At 42.6% G+C, this 18,040-nt stretch overlaps 1 protein-coding gene across 2 annotated transcripts in view; it reads right to left on the bottom strand.

The window, feature by feature from the left end:
- The window catches only part of CNTNAP5 (contactin associated protein family member 5), a 269,159-nt gene that overhangs the window by 69,998 nt on the left and 181,121 nt on the right, over positions 1 to 18,040 (bottom strand). For both annotated transcript variants that reach the window (XM_062607158.1, XM_062607157.1), the window contains exon 12: positions 2,883 to 2,989. In XM_062607158.1, coding sequence (XP_062463142.1) covers positions 2,883 to 2,989 — 107 coding nt within the window. The remainder of the gene's footprint in view (positions 1 to 2,882; positions 2,990 to 18,040) is intronic.

Here is an 18,040-nt window from a genome sequence, read left to right as displayed (position 1 = left end):
CCAACCTATCTACCTGTCATGACTGGCATTTGCCCTGTCAAAAATGTCAAACTCCTCTGGCCATAGCCTTACATTTGTCAAACCAGCACATTATTGCTTTCTCTTATGTCACTCTTTCATACCTGCAAACATTCAATTTCTTCCTCTTTTTAATCTCTACTCTATGACTTTTTGCCTACAAGAAAACCTATCAATAATTATGTACCCGGTAGACTGAAAATGCCACCTGTGATTATAATGAAGACTTTCTGTCTCTCCATCACCTGCACTAGCATGTTTTTTTCCCTCAAAAATTTAACTACAAACTCTCTGGAGAGCTGATAGTCTATATTGTTACCTGTTCTTCACAGTGGGATTCAGTGTGGTCCATGAATATTTGCGAAGAAACCAGTAAGACTGCTTATGTATCAACCTCAAAATGCACTTTAACATATTACAGATGATAGTAAGGTAAGGACAATGTCTCTTCAGATTTCAGTTCTTTAAATGGTAAGGTCTCTCAGTCTAAGCTGGTAAAACATAAAACAATTAATTCTTATTTGCAAATGCATGTCCTGCAGTTCTTCACGAAAGAATGACAAAGATTGGGTCTTTTATGTTGTTCAACCAGTGACACCCACCTCTTACAAACACCAAGAGGCAAAACCAACACTAATGCAACACAGAAACAAAATCCATGACACTGAAACTATTCACACTATGTGTGACTTGCAGCAGATTGCCAGTTAAATCTTTCCACTGTTGCCGTATGGACTTGTGTCTGAAGGGCAGTTTAATAAAAGAAATAGCTTCTCCAAAGTAATACAAGTTCAATTTCAGGCTTGTCAGCCTCAGTCTTCTAGCAAAAATCAAAATCTGTTGAGATAATGTTTCAGACCTTAAGAAATTAGATGTTTTACTTTGATAGAACTACATGGAATTACAATTTCATGATTGGAAGAGTTGCCTGTACACTAAGGATATTCAAGAGTTATGCTGTGATCAGATCTGCAGCTTTCATCCACCTGCTACAAGGTACTTCTGTACATCAGTCACTATCATCTGAAAGTGATTACATCTCCTGTTCTGCAGGTTTCTAATTGACAGTCTGCATTTACCCACTGGCTTTGAAATGGCTTCACTGCACATTTCAAGCACATGAATGCGTCTCTCCAGACTAATGTTGCTGGTTATCAGCATCGCTTGGCTTACAGGGCATCTGGCTCTACAATCTAGCTGGAATCAAATTAGATGCTGATAATATGTTTGTAAATAAACTGAGCAGCTGAATAGCTGTGCATGCATGCACAGCTTGATCTGCTGGAAAATCTTAACACAAGATCTTCCTAAGAAACTTTTCGGAATAGTTTTTACACATCAGTGAACCTTAAATATCTATAGCTGTGTATGTGCCTTTGAGAGCGCAGACGCAAGTTCACAGAACCGGGAGGACGGACTAGCTCCATGCAAATGTCTATGAGGAAAACTGGTCATGAACCAATCCTCTGCAGTAATGAGATACTCCTCCTTGGAGCACCAGACACACTGAGCTGGCACAGATATAATGAGCCTCAGGCCCTGAGCTAATACAACGCAGGTATAGCTTAGAGTCTAGTGTCCCTAATCACCTTTGACAGTTAACAGCCACAGGTCTCTTCCTTCCCCAAGGAGCCTTCCCCTTCTCACCAGCCTATTTGGCCATCTAGTTTTGTATCAAAAACATCAGCTGGTGTAAATACACTGCTATGCCTCAATCACTGCACGCAGTCTGGGTTGGGGATTTTGAAGAACGGTGATGCCTTTGCAGCAACAAAAGCATTAGACAAAAAGTTAAACTGTCTTTTCAAAACTATGAACTCAGCATTTTAATTCCCATCTTGTGTGTGGCTTGGCATGAATTCAGCACTAAACTTTTAGCTTCCTTTGTTCTTACAATGTAGGGTTCAGGTGACAGATCTATGAACAGACCTCTCAACAGCCTCCCCTGTCAGCTGCAGACCCCACACCACAAATGATTTCACTGTTAATTAGTAAACCATTAAAGTCTTCAGAATTACAGTGTGGTTGCCAATATTCTCAGCTTCAAACCACTAAGTACCTTTTCTTCTCTTCTGCTTTTTAGCTTAGCAGGGCAAAAAATGGATTTCTCACTAATCTTTTCCTATCTGTGGTCTGAGTGCTCATCAAACACCTGGCGTGGGTGTAGTTGTATTCCTGGAATTGTTCTTGCTCACTCTATTTTTCTTTTTATTTCCAGTGACAGAACAGTAAGTTTAACTTCATTTGCTAACTGTTTTCCATTTTAGTCAGCTGTATGAACAGGTTTTATTTTGGCTTCCTCTTTCTCTCTCTGTTTTTTATTAAAATTCACAGCATGCTGTGCTTCTACCGTTTGATATTTGTTGCTTTTAAACCCTTAAAACATTGTATTCCTTTTGCTGTGGGTTTCAGTAGCTGCATGCTTCATGTACTGCCACTGTTTCAGATTCTGTATCAGCAAAATTCCAAAATCATGAGTTGTTGAAAACTGGAACTTTTGGATAATCTAAAAGCAAAGGAGCCCATGGTGCCAAAATTGATGTAGAACCCAAATACAGCTAAGCCCACCTAAATGTCTTATGAGTAATGTGTCTACCATGTACATGTAATATTAATGAATTTAAGATTCTCCAAATCAATGAGAGAAAAAATTGTTGAAAATTACTTAAAATAATCTGGTTCTTTTCTTCAAAAAATGCAAATGGATTTCTGTGCATTCCCAACACAGTTATTGACTGGTTTGAATCATGTCAGGACATGCTACATCCTATGATATGATATATGATATCTTACAAAGCTCTAGTTTATGTGCAACTTGACATACCAGCTGTAGTAGAAAACACTGTATGTGTGGGTTTACTTACAATTATGACAGGTTTCTCCCATGTAGCCTGTATCATTACAATCGCAGTAAAAGGTGGTCCAGGACTGAGAGCATTTTCCCCCATGTTCACAGTAGTTGGGTAAACATCTAATTGGAGACAGTTTTAAAAAAATGCAATTAATGTGCTGGAAAAAATAATTATAAAACTGTCTTAACTCCTCACTCAGGCAAGAGTTTCCCATGGCTGAATCACTGTATAACACCTGACATAATTACATGTTCCTCTGATCTATGATTCACTTCAAATACAAGCACTGAAGCCAACAACATTTAATGTATCCAGCAAGTAGGTAAAGATTACTCTCCAAAAAACATTCCACTTGTCCTCCATTTGCTAGCAATTAAAGTGTCACAAACTTAGCAGGCACAGAAAAGGACAAGTAACGTGAAAATTACATTGAAATCTTGTTTCAAAGGAGAATCCCCTGTTCTTTGATTAAACAGGCATCATTGTTATCAAAATTAGGCTGAGTTACATTTGTGGTAACACAAACAGCATGAAAATATCAGAGGTGAGAGGAAAAATATGCTTCAATTATGAATTCTGTACTCTCTTCTTTCTCTCATTTTAGTCACTATGCCTCTAAAGTACTACTGTGAAGCAAATTATTAAAAGAAGAAAGAGGCACAATAGCATGCAGCTTAGGAAGTGAACAGAAACAAAAGCTGTGGGAGATAAATTCAATATCCAGTACAAGAAGTAAATCCTGATCTGAAATACACTGGTGTAAATACGGGCAGTGCAATGGAGTTACATCGTCCACCAGGGATGGTTTCATTTTTTCCTTTTTCTGTCCTTCTTCCCCCCTCCCACTTACGGTATATTAGATATTCTCTTTTATACTGCATGTTTGGCTTTTAAAAAACGAATAAATTGTTTATACCACTGATTCAATTCTGATCAGTCGGTGGATAGAAAAAAGGCAATCAATTTCTCTCTTGCACCCCAGCATTCCATTAAGGTGTGCTTTGCTGTAAATTGAGCTTCAAACCCCTTTTTACAGCCCAGATGTTTCAATGGTATTAGTAGTGAAGTCACTCATGCTACCTAGATTTGTATGAGCTGAGGACATGATTTTGTTGTTGCTCATCTCATCTTTAGGAAATGTTTTTGCATGTGTCCTGGGTTCAGCTGTAATAGTTATTTTTCTCCTTCTTGGTAGCTAGTGCAGTGCCATGTTACCAGCTGGGCTTAAACCATGACAGCATGTAAGTGTGCATACTGCCTTTAACTGTGGCTTTCAGTCTGTTTCTTTTAGAATCTGTACAATTAAAACACATTTTATGCATGCAAGCAGAAAACCTGTATGTCAGTAAAGACCACCATCTCCACCAGTCTCCCAAGCCCTACCAACCAAGCATTCACCAACTTACCTGAGTCCAAGGCTGTTCAGAGCTGCCAAACAATGACAACCTAAAAAACCCTGTTTACGCACATAGAGGCCTATCAGACCCACCTCTTGTCCTCAACGTGCAGTATGCAAGTATGTGCATGCATACATACACTTGTCTAAGTGTGAGTCTGAGATTCATTCTAGAAGTCAGGTTTACTTTATCACAATTTATACCATCATACATCAAATTATGAAGATAACATAAAATATTAATATGAAAGATTCATTATTTTATTATTATACTTACTCCATTATTATAGTAATTATTTATTATTCAAACATCAGAGACATAAGGAATTTGAGAACAAAGTATGTTATTTATAACTATCTGTAACACCTTTAGAAACACCTATAAGATATATTGGTCGTATAAAAATGGTTGCCATGGCTTCTGTTAATCACAGGGCTCAAATACAAAATAAGGAAAGTGAATGGGAAACACATGCCTGGTTTTCCAGCTCATCAGGGAGCTTTTTTTTTAGTGCTGTGGAGAACACAGAAGCACAGAATCACAGAATGGTTGGAGTTGGAAGGGACATCTGAAGATCATCTAGTCCACTCCCACCGCCACCTCCCACCTGACAAAGCAGGTTCACCTAGAGCAGGTTACGCAGGAATGCATCCAGGTGGGTTTTGAATATATCCAGAGAGTCCACAACCTCCCTGGGCAACCTGTTCCAGTGCTCTGCCACCTTCAAAGTAAAGTTCTTCCTTATGTTCAGTTGGAACTTCCTGTGTTTCTGTTTGTGCCTATTGCCCTGTACATCCTGCTGCTGGGGATCACTGAAAAGAGTGTGGTCCCATCCTCTTGACACCCACGCTTAAGATATTTGTATGTATTGATCAGATCCTCTCTCAGTCTCCTCCAGGCTCAAGAGGCCGAGCTCCCTAGCCTTTCCTCTTAAGAAAGACGCTCCCGTTCCCTAATGCATAACCCTCCACTGGACCCTCTCCAGTTGCTCTTTGTCTTTCTTGAACTGCGAAGCACGTAACTGAACGCAATACTCCAGGTGAGGCTTCAGCAGGTGCCCTGGGTTCACCAGTAGCAGTCATGTTTTTTCCTTTGTGGTAGCTGGTGCAGTGCTGTGTTTTGACTTCCAGCCTGAGAACAGTGTTGGTGAAGCCGATGTTTTCAGTTGTTGCTAAGTGATGTTTACCCTGACCAAGGACTTTGTGAGGATCATGCTCTGCCAGGGAGGAGGGGAAGCTGTGAGGAAGCAGAGATGGGGCGCCTGACCCGGGCTAGCCAGGGAGGTATTCCATACCACAGCACGTCATGGCCGTTCCTCCGGGAGCGGGGAAGGGGAGAGCCCCGGTGCGGGGGGGGGGACGGACCTCGATTGTTGTCCGCTCGGCACCACTCACTGGGAGTGAGTGAACAAGTTACCTGACGGGGTTTAAACCACGACAGTTCTTTTTGGCGCCCAACGTGGGGCACGAGGGGCTGAGATAAGAACAGATCTGACTGGATTGATAGTCACTTGTCACAATGTTGATTTATTGGCTCTCGAGGTTGTTCCTCTTGATCTCACAGTTTCAGTATATAGTATCTTACTTCCATCCGGTATTTGCTGTATTAGTGTTTTTCAAGTGTGGGGCTTGGGCTAAGGTTTTTGTCCCATTGTACTTTATGGTAATGACTTGTAATACAATAGAATCATTGATCATGAAACTGATCTGGCTTATGTTCCCAGTGTGGTCACCACCTTTATACTTTGGGAGGTATATGATGGAGGTGCTTAGCAATTACACACCTTTTTTCTCCTTCTCAGGTGCTCAACCTATGAAGGAGACATCCTTTTACCCTCCCAGTTGTCCCCCCAGACCATTTACATTTGAGAGTTTTGAATTTTTTGAATGGCCTTTTAATGCTGTTGAGACTTGTTTGCTGATGGTGATGGGAATCATCATGCTAACACGCATACAGAGTATGTTTTGCCTACTACTGATTTCAAGAGTTAAGCAGAGTCAGGTTTGGGTCTTGTCTGGGGTCAAACGACGATGTAGGAGGACCGAGAGATTTTCCCTGAGGCTGGACAGCCATGAGTGGCAGGGTGTGTGGGACAGTATGGGCAAGTATCTAGGTCAGTGGGCCCCTCCAGTACTTTGGAATTTCACTACCGAACAACTGCAAAATCCAGAAGAATTAGTAAAACACTTAAATGAGGTGTGTGGTCATTCTGGCCATACCAGAGATGGACAAATCAGGGCAACGTGCTGGGGCTTGGCCTACGCTTACAGGGCCTTGTTCAATACTATCCAGCACCTTCAAAAGGAAAAGAATGTTGGCGGATCTGAGGGCAAAGCAACAGTCGCTACTCAAACTTTGGCTGCAATGAACAGCACAGCTACCCCAGCGGCAAGTACAGCAGCTGCTCCAACTGCAACAGACAGCACTGTTACCCCAGCTCCAAGCACAGCAGCTGCACCACCCCCAGCAACAAGTACAGTTGCTACTCAAACCACAGTGATAATCACTGCAGCCAAACCAGAGGACCAATTCGTACCAATATCGGTTGCCCCTGTACGCAAGAGAACAAGCAAAAAGGAGGCAAAAAGGGTGAAGCAAGATGAAGAACCAATGAATTCACCACCCGGTCCAGAATCTGATCAGGAGTCATCATCACATGACGAAGAAGAAGAAGAAGAGGTAACTTCTCGACCTCGGACCTCAACCGAGCTGCGGAATATGTGAAAAGATTTCACCCATCAACCAGGGGAGCACATCATCACCTGATTACTCCGATGCTGGGACAATGGGGCCGATGGTCACGAACTAGAAGGTACAGAAGCCAAGCAGCTGGGATCACTTGCTAGAGAAGGGGGAATTGACAAAGCAATTGCAAGAGAGAAAAAGTCCCTCAGCCTTTGGAGGTGGCTCTTGGCAGCTGTGAAAGAAAGGTTTCCGTACAAGGACGATGTTACGAGTCGTTCGGCCAAGTGGACTACTATAGACAAAGGCATCCAGTCTCTGAGGGAATCGGCCATCGTAGAGATGATCTATCACATCAAGCCGAATAACGGGGATACACCCATAGATCCAGATGAAGTTGAATGTACATGACCCATGTGGTGAAAACTTACACGGAATGCACCATCATCATATGCCCATTCATTGGCAACAGTAACCTGGAATGACATAGTACCACTAACAGTGGATGAAATGGTTCATAAACTCCGAGAGTTCGAAGACAACCTCACCCCTTCCATCATCTCAGCTGTGAAAAAACTGTCCCAGGACCTCGAACAATTGAGGGACAATCTATCTGATTTATCCAGCTCCTCACGTGTACCAACACACGTCTCAGCTATTAACAAAAGGCATCCTATTGTTCAAGAGAGGAGACACAGGAGGTATACGCCACGGGGTACCCTATGGTTTTACCTGCTGGATCACGGAGAAGACATGACAAAGTGGGATGGAAAACCTACTTCAGCTTTGGAGGAACGGGTGAGTGAACTGAAGAGGGGAGCAAGGGCCAAGACTGATCATCCCATGAGAGCTACGGCTTCAGTCTCTGGTCAGCAGTTTCCCAGATGGAATGGAAGAGCTGATTTTACTCCAGCTCCTGTGATAACGAAGAATAAGCCCTTTCACCACGACTTAAGTGTCCAACGCTGTGACGACCATTAGAGGGGCCCTGCCTCCAGCCAGGTGGAGGTAGGGGACAATCAGATTTACTGGACTGTGTGGATCAGATGGCCTGGCACATCAGTCCCACAGGAGTATAAGGCTCTAGTAGGTGCACAGTGTACCCTGATGCCATCAAGCTGTCAAGGGGTGGAACCCATCTATATTTCTGGAGTAACAGGAGGATCCCAAGAGTTGACTGTGCTGGAGGCTGAAATCAGCCTGACTCGGGGAATGGCAAAAGCACCCTATTGTGACTGGTCCAGAGGCTCCATGCATCCTCGGCATAGACTACCTCAAGAGAGGGTACTTCAAAGACCCAAAAGGGTACCGGTGGGCTTCTGGTATTGCTGCTTTGGAGACTGAGGAAATTGAGCAGCTGTCCACCTTGCCTGGTCTCTCAGAAGATCCCTCTGCTGTGGGGTTGCTGAAAGTTGAAGAACAACAAGTGCCAATTGCGACCACAACAGTGCACCGGCGGCAATATCGCACCAACCGAGACTCCCTGATTCCCATCCATCAGCTGATCAGTAGACTGGAGAGTCAAGGGGTGATCAGCAGGACCCGCTCACCCTTTAATAGCCCCATATGGCCAGTGTGAAAGTCTAATGGAGAATGGAGACTAACAGTAGACTATCGTGGCCTGAATGAAGTCACACCACCATTGAGTGCTGCCGTACCGGACATGCTAGAACTTCAGTATGAACTAGAGTCAAAGGTAGCCAAGTGGTATGCCACAACTGATATTGCCAATGCATTTTTTTCAATTCCTTTGGCAGCAGAGTGCAGGCCACAGTTTGCTTTTACTTGGAGGGGTGTCCAGTTCACTTGGAACCGACTGCCCCAGGGGTGGAAACACAGCCCTACCATTTGCCATGGACTGATCCAGAATGCACTGGAACAGGGGCAAGCTCCAGAACACCTGCAATACATTGATGACATTATTGTGTGGGGCGATACAGCGGAAGAAGTCTTTGAGAAAGGGAGGAAAATAATCCAAATCCTGCTGAAAGCCGGTTTTGCCATAAAACGGAGTAAGGTCAAGGGACCTGCACAGGAGATTCAATTTTTGGGAATAAAATGGCAAGATGGACGTAGACAGATCCCCACAGATGTGATCAACAAGATAACAGCAATGTCTCCACCAACTAATAAGAAAGAAACACAAGCTTTCTTGGGTGCAGTGGGGTTCTGGAGAATGCACATCCCAAATTACAGTTCGATTGTAAGCCCTCTCTATCATGTGACCCGGAAGAAGAATGATTTTAAATGGGGCCCTGAGCAGCAACAAGCCTTTGAGCAAATTAAACGCGAGATAGTTCATGCAGTAGCCCTTGGACCAGTCCGGACCGGGCCAGATGTAAGAAATGTACTGTACACTGCAGCTGGGGAGAACGGTCCTACCTGGAGCCTCTGGCAGAAAGCTCCAGGGGAGACTCGAGGTCGACCCCTCGGCTTTTGGAGTGGGGGATATAAAGGATCTGAGGCCAGCTATACCCCAACTGAGAAAGAGATACTGGCAGCCTATGAAGGGGTTCGAGCTGCTTCGGAAGTGATTGGCACTGAAGCACAGCTCCTCCTGGCACCCCGGCTGCCCGTGCTGGGCTGGATGTTCAAAGGCAGGGTCTCCTCTACACATCATGCAACTGATGCTACATGGAGTAAATGGGCTGCACTAATTACACAACGAACTCGAACAGGAAATTTCAGTCGTCCAGGCATTCTAGAAGTCATCATGGACTGGCCAGAGGGCAAAGATTTTGGAATGTCACCAAAGGAGGAGGTGGTGGGCGCTGAAGAGGCCCCACCATATAATAAACTGTCAGAAAGTGAAAAGCAGTATGCCTTGTTTACTGATGGCTCTTGCCGTATTGTGGGAAAGCATCGGAGATGGAAGGCAGCTGTATGGAGTCCTGGACGACAAGTTGCAGAAACTGCTGACGGAGAGGGTGAATCGAGTCAGTTTGCCGAGGTGAAAGCCATCCAGCTGGCCCTGGACATTGCTGAACGAGAAAAGTGGCCAGTACTTTATCTCTATACTGACTCATGGATGGTGGCAAATGCCCTGTGGGGGTGGTTGAAGCAATGGAAGCAGAGCAACTGGCAACGCAGAGGTAAACCCATCTGGGCTGCTGCACTGTGGAAAGATATTGCTGCCAGGGTGCAGAACCTGGTGGTGAAGGTACGTCATGTAGATGCCGATGTACCCAAGAGTCGGGCCACTGAGGAACACCAGAACAACCAACAAGTGGATAAAGCGGCTAAGATTGAAGTGGCTCAGATGGACTTAGATTGGCAACGTAAAGGTGAATTATTTTTGGCCCGGTGGGCCCATGACACTTCAGGCCATCAGGGCAGAGATGCAACATATAGATGGGCCCGTGATCGAGGGGTGGACTTAACAATGGACACTGTTGCCCAGGTTATTCATGAGTGTGAAACATGGGCTGCAATTAAACAAGCCAAGTGGTTAAAGCCTCTTTGATATGGAGGACGATGGTTGAAGTATAAATATGGGGAGGCCTGGCAGATTGACTATATCACACTGCCACCAACCCGCCAAGGCAAGCGCCATGTGCTTACCATGGTGGAAGCAACCACCGGGTGGCTGGAAACATACGCCGTGCCCCATGCCACTGCCCGGAACACTATCCTGGGCCTTGAGAAACAGATTTTGTGGCGACACAGCACCCCAGAGAGAATTGAGTCAGACAATGGGACTCATTTCCGGAATAACCTTATAGATATTTGGGCCAAAGAGCATGGCATTGAGTGGGTATACCACATCCCCTACCATGCACCAGCCTCTGGGAAAATCGAACGGGACAATGGGCTGTTAAAAACTGCACTGAGAGCAATGGGTGGGGGAACTTTCAAGCATTGGGATACACACTTACCAAAGGCCACCTGGTTGGTCAACACCAGAGGATCTGCCAACAGGGCTGGCCCAGCCCAGTCAGAAATTTTACATATTGTAGAGGGGGACAAAGTTCCCGTGGTGCATATGAAGAATTTGCTGGGGAAGACAGTCTGGGTTATTCCTGCTTCAGGTAAAGGCAAACCCACTTGTGGGATTGCTTTTGCTCAGGGACCTGGATATACTTGGTGGGTAATGCGGGAAGATGGGGGGAAGTCCGATGTATACCTCAAGGGGATTTGATTTTAGGGGAAAACAGCCAGTGAACTCAATTGGATGCTGTTGCCTGCTGTGTAATGCTTTTATAGCCCATCAACTAGATGTCTCCAGGTCACCAGCGACTGGCCCTGACTTCCCTCCAGCCATCATCCCAATAGAGAATGAACATCATGGACCGAATGGACTCTGCAGCATTATAGGGATTGGTCCATGCACTAAGAAAATGATTTTTTCCTCTTGGTCTGTATGTATATGGATGTATATATGTGGGAGAGCGATGGTGTATTGAAAATGTGGGATCTGAGCACGACGTGAATGGTATGGAATAAGGGGTGGATAATGTCCTGGGTTCAGCAGTAGCAGTCATGTTTTTTCCTTTGTGGTAACTGGTGCAGTGCTGTGTTTTGACTTCCAGCTTGAGAACAGTGTTGGTGAAGCCGATGTTTTCAGTTGTCACTAAGTGATGTTTACCCTGACCAAGGACTTTGTGAGGCTCATGCTCTGCCAGGGAGGAGGGGAAACTGTGAGGAAGTAGAGATGGGCGCCTGACCCGGGCTAGCCAGGGAGGTATTCCATACCACAGCACGTCATGGCCGGGGTGGGGGTAACTGGGAGTTACCCGGAAGGACACGAGCTTCCGGGTGGAACTCGTTTTCTTGGCCGGTGGTATCGTATTCTCTTCCCTTGTTATTTTCCCTTATCATTGTTGTAGTTGATAGTAGCGGTGGTGATTTGTATTGTACATTGGTTGCTGGACTGTTCTTGTCTTGACCCGTAGGAGTTGCACTCTTTCGATCCTCCTCCCCGTTCCTCCGGGAGCGGGGAAGGGGAGAGCCCCGGTGCGGGGGGGGGGACGGACCTCGATTGTTGTCAGCTCGGCACCACTCACTGGGAGTGAGTGAACAAGTTACCTGACTGGGTTTAAACCACGACAGCAGGGCAGAGCAGAGGGGGTGGATTACCTCTCTTGACCTGCCGGCCACACTGCTCCTGATGTATCCCAGTATACCATTGGCCTTGTTGGACACAAAGGCACATTGCTGGCTCATGGTTAACTTGCTGTCCACCAGGACTGCCAGGTCCTTTAGTGCAGAGCTACTTTCTAGCAGATCAATCCCTAACCTGTACTGGTACATGGGGTTATTCTTCCCTAGATGTAGGATCCTACACTTGCCTTTATCAACTTCATTAGATTACTCTATGCACAATCCTTAGCCTGTCCAGGTCTCACTGAATGGCAGCACAGCCTTCTGGTGTATCAGTCACTCAGTTTTGTATCATTAGCAAACTTCCTGAGGGTACACTCTGTCTCTTCATCCAGATCATTGATGAGTAAGTTGAACAAGACTGGACCCAATACTGTCCCATTGGGAGTATCTTTTAATGGTATGCTGGGAAATAATCTAACAGAGCCTAACACCTGGCTGGTACAGTGACAGCCTAGCCAGACCCTCTGCCATTACACCTTCCCTTGGCAATGGTGAAGAGATTAGAGGCTTTGGGTTGATGCTGAAGAAAGCAAAAGCAGCCTCTGATCTGAACCATCTGTACTCTGCAGGACTATGCCAGCTCCCTTGAACTAGCAACTCCCCAACAGCTTCTTCCTAAAGGCTGCAGGAGAAGCACAGTGTTTCAACAGCTCTGCAATGACATACATTAATTTTGTCTGTAAGAGCAGATTTGTTCAAATTTGTGCTTTGGTCATGCCTGCCCTTGCCCTCAGAGTATTGCTTCTACCTGCTATTTGGTGACAAACGTTCATTTATGTCCCCTGTACAACAGAGTAGTTACAGTAGTAGTTACATTCACATCACAGGGTGCTGGCAACAAGAAATACCTGATGGTAATAAAACTCTTTAAATGGGTAAAAAGAACAGTACTATGTTATTGTCATAATTTACATCATCAGTGTAATGGACAAATATGCTTTTTGCCTATTTTAAGCTATGTTTTCTTAATTAACCCAATGCAGTAGAGCCAATTACTAGTCATTTGTGGTTTGCCAAAAGGCCTCCGTCAGTCGCTTAGCCATGTTTATTCCCTCAAAAGTTTTCTTTTAAAGGCTTTACAAAGTTGAAGGTTGCTTTTCAATTCTACTTGTCTTACAAATGCAGACATTTTTTCTTCCACCAACAGTGCACAAAACTTAAGTCAAACTAGCCATGTAAGCTTTTAATGACATTTATAAATTCAGGATTAAGCCTTTTTTCTTCCTTAATCTATTTGCTTTAATTAGCACCAACCACATTGATCTTGGTTTTGGTCAGGTAACTAGCCCTTCTAAGAGCTTACGAAACAAATTTCTTTGCAACTCTAATCATTACCATAATCTCATTCTTGCTGAACAGTTGTGTCTTCATTATAAAATTTATCCTAATTGTCAGAGAACTCAAAACTAAGAAATAGCTACAATTAAAATTAACCAAGGCATAGATAAATCTTCTAATAGATAGATAAATAGAACATAGATAAATGTTCTATTTGCTAACTGTCCTGGATCCTCATGTTGAAGGATTTAAATAGATATAATTTAAAATTAATATTTGCATCCTAGTAGAATCAAGCAATTTTAGCAAAAAATGCAGTGGTATCTTAGAAGATTTCATAGACAAAAATTCGCAGCAGGCAGTCCCTGACCTAATTGGAATTGAAATGAACAAACAGATCAACTCATTTTTTGTGAGTATCATAAATGGGACACTTAGAAATTTAATGATTTGCCTGAGACAGTTTGAGACAGACCAGGGACTCTGATCTTCCAGATTCCAGATTAATTCATAGAATATATCATGGTGAATGAGTCTTATAAAAAAATAAGTGAAGCAAATAAAATTTTCCCTCCACTGGCCACGCTGGAAAACACACACCTTAGCCATTCATCTAAGTGAGCAATATGCAGAGCCTGCACAAAAGCATTCACTATCTTTAGATAAAACGTTCACCTCCAAAACTGTATGTGTGCTTCCTCTGAATTCAAAGGACAAACTGCATAGGCAGTAGAGTGCAAAATTTGGCCTTTTGATAGGAACGATGAAGAAATAACAATTGCAAAATTATTTGAGTGGGAAGGCTGAAGGAGTTCTACACATTTGATGTTACACTTGACTGGAAATAAACCTGGAACTTTCAATAAGTACCTCTCAGATATCACTACAGTCGGCACAACACATTCTGCCTGCACCACTCCTTAGTCTTCCTAAACAAAGAGGAGAAAAAAACCCAAACAAACCCAACTATTCAGAGAATAGCATGCACCTCCTCAATATTAAGACTGTCAATATACATCATTCTGAGACAATCACTAAGTCCCTAAAACCCAACAATCCCATAACAAGAAAACACAAAACATTTATAAATTTTCTGATCAAGAAAGTGTTTGTCTGAACTTATCTCAAATTCATTTTATTTCATCATATTTTCCTGCTTATGGGCTGCAGCTATTTAATGTATAATTAACAAAACATAACATTTACAGCAATGACTTCATATATGTATGATGAAACTCATAGTGTTACAGGCCTACACTTCAATAAAATGTCTTTGCACTAAATTCAATAGATTGAGGCCAGTTGCAACAGTGTGGATTTTGGCCCTGCTCTGCTGAACTGTAAACCAGTGAAATTCCTTGACAAAGGTTACTTTGGATACAAGAAATGGGTTCAAGGGGAGACCAAGCAAATGTTTAGAAGAGAAATCCACCAATGTTACGACACTGACAACGTGTAACCACTTTAGGGATTTACCAAGGGGAAAAAAAATTAAGATCAGAGAGCTTTAGAAAAGAAAGTACCACAGAAGCATATCCCACTTTTATTTTGCCTTGCATGTTTGTGGCAAAATAATGGGATAGATCTCCTTAACTATAGAGGGGAAAAAAAAAAAAAAGAGAACTTCCAGAATGAGAGGAAGGAAGGGAGAAAGAGTGAGTAATGTTAACACTCTCCAGATCTTTGGTATTCCTCAACACACGTTCTCTCCTCACCAGCACACCTCCCAAATTCTCCCTTGCAACTTTAGAAAACTCTCTTGCAATTTTTTAAAAGGTGTTGTGGCATACTTTAGTTTGTTGGTTTTTCTTTTAAAACCATCCATATTTTCTTCCCTAAATCTGTTATGTTATGAGAAGTCATGGAATACAAACAGAACAAGAGCAATGTGAATAAACACGATTTTTCCTTTCCATGCTGGAAATCATTTACATTATCACATTAAACGGATGTAAAAGAAATCTAAAGAAAACAAAAAAGGCATTTTTTGTAATTCTAATAATTTGTCACAAATTCCAGGTTTTCTTCTTTCTGAGATTTGCAAAACTTGATGACTGAACTTCTAAAACATATTATTATTTCCATTGTTGGCCACCTTGATTCTCAGACTGCACTTTCATACCATTGTGAGACCAGCATTTAGAAGATCTGAACATTGGTGCCAATTGCCCTCAGGAAAGAACTGTGGGAGAAGGTTGTGCTGGAACTGGCACAAGTGAAGGGAAAAGAGGCTGCTACTTATGAGTTAGATAAAAGGCTTTTTTTTTAAGGTTTGATTGCTTTGTTCTTAGAACACCTACATTTTTAATAGAGGCAAATGTGCTGACAGTTTGTCTTGGCATCAGCAAAAAGAATTTTATATAAATAAATCTGAAAATGAAAAATAGGAAACAAATAAACCGTCCTGTACAGACAGCTGTTTCATTTAGAATCCATCATTTTACAAAGCAAAAGCAGAAAAGCCATTTGCAAAACCAAAACAAACAAACAATGACAGGGTATTATATCCCACATACATCCCTGTAGTTGGCTTTTAATTTACAATGGGGGTTGCAAAATGTATGGGGTTGCACATCCCATACATTTTGACTCTAAAGGAATAGCAACAGAATCATAGAATATTTAGGGTTGGAAAGGACCTTAAGATCATCTAGTTCCAACCCCCCTGCCAATGGGGGTGAACTCTATTGAGATGCTCTCCCAGAAACTGAATTCCGTATTCAAGGTGGATTCTAAAAGTTGGGTCACTTAAGTAGCCCCCTATCAAACTTGAAGCCACCATCTTTCTTCACATTCTTTCAGGGCAAAATCCCCTCTCCAGCACTAGTGGGAAGTCCCTCCACTCTTTATCAAAGACAAACTCCATCATTCTTCCTCATGTACAAATCATTGCAGTTACAGGAAGGAGTTAATCCTGGTCAAACCCCTTACAGCATTTACTAAACACATTTCAAATGACCAGATCAGCACTGCTCTGCAGTGGCATCAGGTAAATGAGATTTAAATTCAGCACCAATTTCTTGCTTCAAGTGAAAATAAATACAACTAACTAACTTATCTGGAAAAGAACAAGTCTAAATTAAGGCACAATCTGCCTCAAAATCAGATGTGGTGATGTGAGTGTGGCAGATGAATGTGAAGAAACTGTACTTTGTTCTGAAACACAGTATTTCTACAGACCAAGTGCACCCTTCGTGGTCGTTGAATCATTTTTTGCAGCTGGTCTTGCATGTATGAAACAAATTCAGGGAAAACAAAAAGCCTTAAAAATAATGCAGGGCAGGCAAAACCAGTTTCTGGCAATCTCCAAATAAGCTGAGCATTCCCTTTCATTCACATGAAAGAAACATAGAGAACAGAAAACTCCCCACTCTTCAGTGTTAGCATCTTCCACTGTAGCTGCCTATTTTTACATAGACTTTGTTCTGTACAAATGTATCCTTGTTTTATAACTACCACAGAGCAAGCTCATCTGACAGTGCAAAGATCATATACCAGTTCAAGAGCAGAGAATTCTTCTAACTGTTTTTATTACACTTGTTAGCTGGCCCTTAAGCTATCAGAGAGAAAAGGTCTGTCATTTCCTGCAGTATCCAACTACATTTAATCATTAAAATAGATACATGAAGACTGGGGGAGTTCTTCAGAACTGCAGGGATTTTAATTCCAACACCTAGGTTTTGGGTGGGCTGGTTCTGAATTTTTTAAATCTTGCCCAGTTTTTCTATATCCTACCCCTCCACCCTGAAACTTGGGTGGTATTGAAGGGGGTTTCCAAGACTTGCACTCCAAAATGAGCTATCTGCGATGGTTTAATTATATTAGTTAGCATGCCTAATTTGTTATGTAGGTGCATAATTTTAGGAAGAACCCAAGTGGTTCTTCGACTCTCACAGAACATCATGTATTCTATTTCTAATACTACTTTTTTCCACTGTATATTGATCTTTACAAGGGATTAAGCCATTAAAATACTTTTTTTCACCTTTTCCTTCCATGCCATGTAACATAAATTAGGCTTAAGATATTTTCCCCTTTCCATTTCCATATCATGATTTCCAGCGTTCTGCTTTGTTTTTAGCATAAAGAAATAGGAAAAAGATACATTCTGTAAGGACAATGTGATGGAAGAGGCATTTCTAATAATGTTGTAATTTTTGCTGTAAAAACACAAAGCAAATTATCAGGGTTTTACAAAGTACCAACAGAAGCATGAGAAAAGGAAAATTTTGAAAACCTGTCCATGATTTCCTTAATTAAAATAGAAACTGAAAGGAAACATGATGCTTCAGTGTTCCCTGTACTACTTATAAACATGTCCACCAAAGTCTACATTTGACAACAGGCAAGAGACAAAAGGCGAGTGGGAAAAGAGTCACTCACAGGACTGAATTGATCCTTTTAAGGTGACACAAAAATTCAAAAGAACGCTAACCTGGACCAGCAGATCATTATAATTAGTCAGGGCAGCCTCTTCTGTATGTAGCAGTTAGTGAAAAAAATCTAGAAAAAGATCCAGGTATTCCAGCAGCTGAAGTGTGCAGTTTAAAAGCTTTGGCTGATGACTGAGATATAGGTGGGCAATATTCAAAGCTACTTTGGGATTTACCCAAGATCAGAATTTTTTTTAAAATAGGACAGATGACATCTCCTCTTATGTCTTCAAGTTGTCCCAGCTTTGGTCACCATCTGAATTCAAGTGGTGTGATC

Source organism: Pezoporus occidentalis, unplaced genomic scaffold (assembly GCF_034315485.1).
Source record: "Pezoporus occidentalis ecotype Australia unplaced genomic scaffold, CSIRO_AGI_Poc_V1 ctg12, whole genome shotgun sequence".
In the NCBI taxonomy this organism is placed as follows: Eukaryota; Metazoa; Chordata; class Aves; order Psittaciformes; family Psittacidae; genus Pezoporus; species Pezoporus occidentalis.
This window is presented reverse-complemented; position numbering and strand designations above follow the sequence as displayed.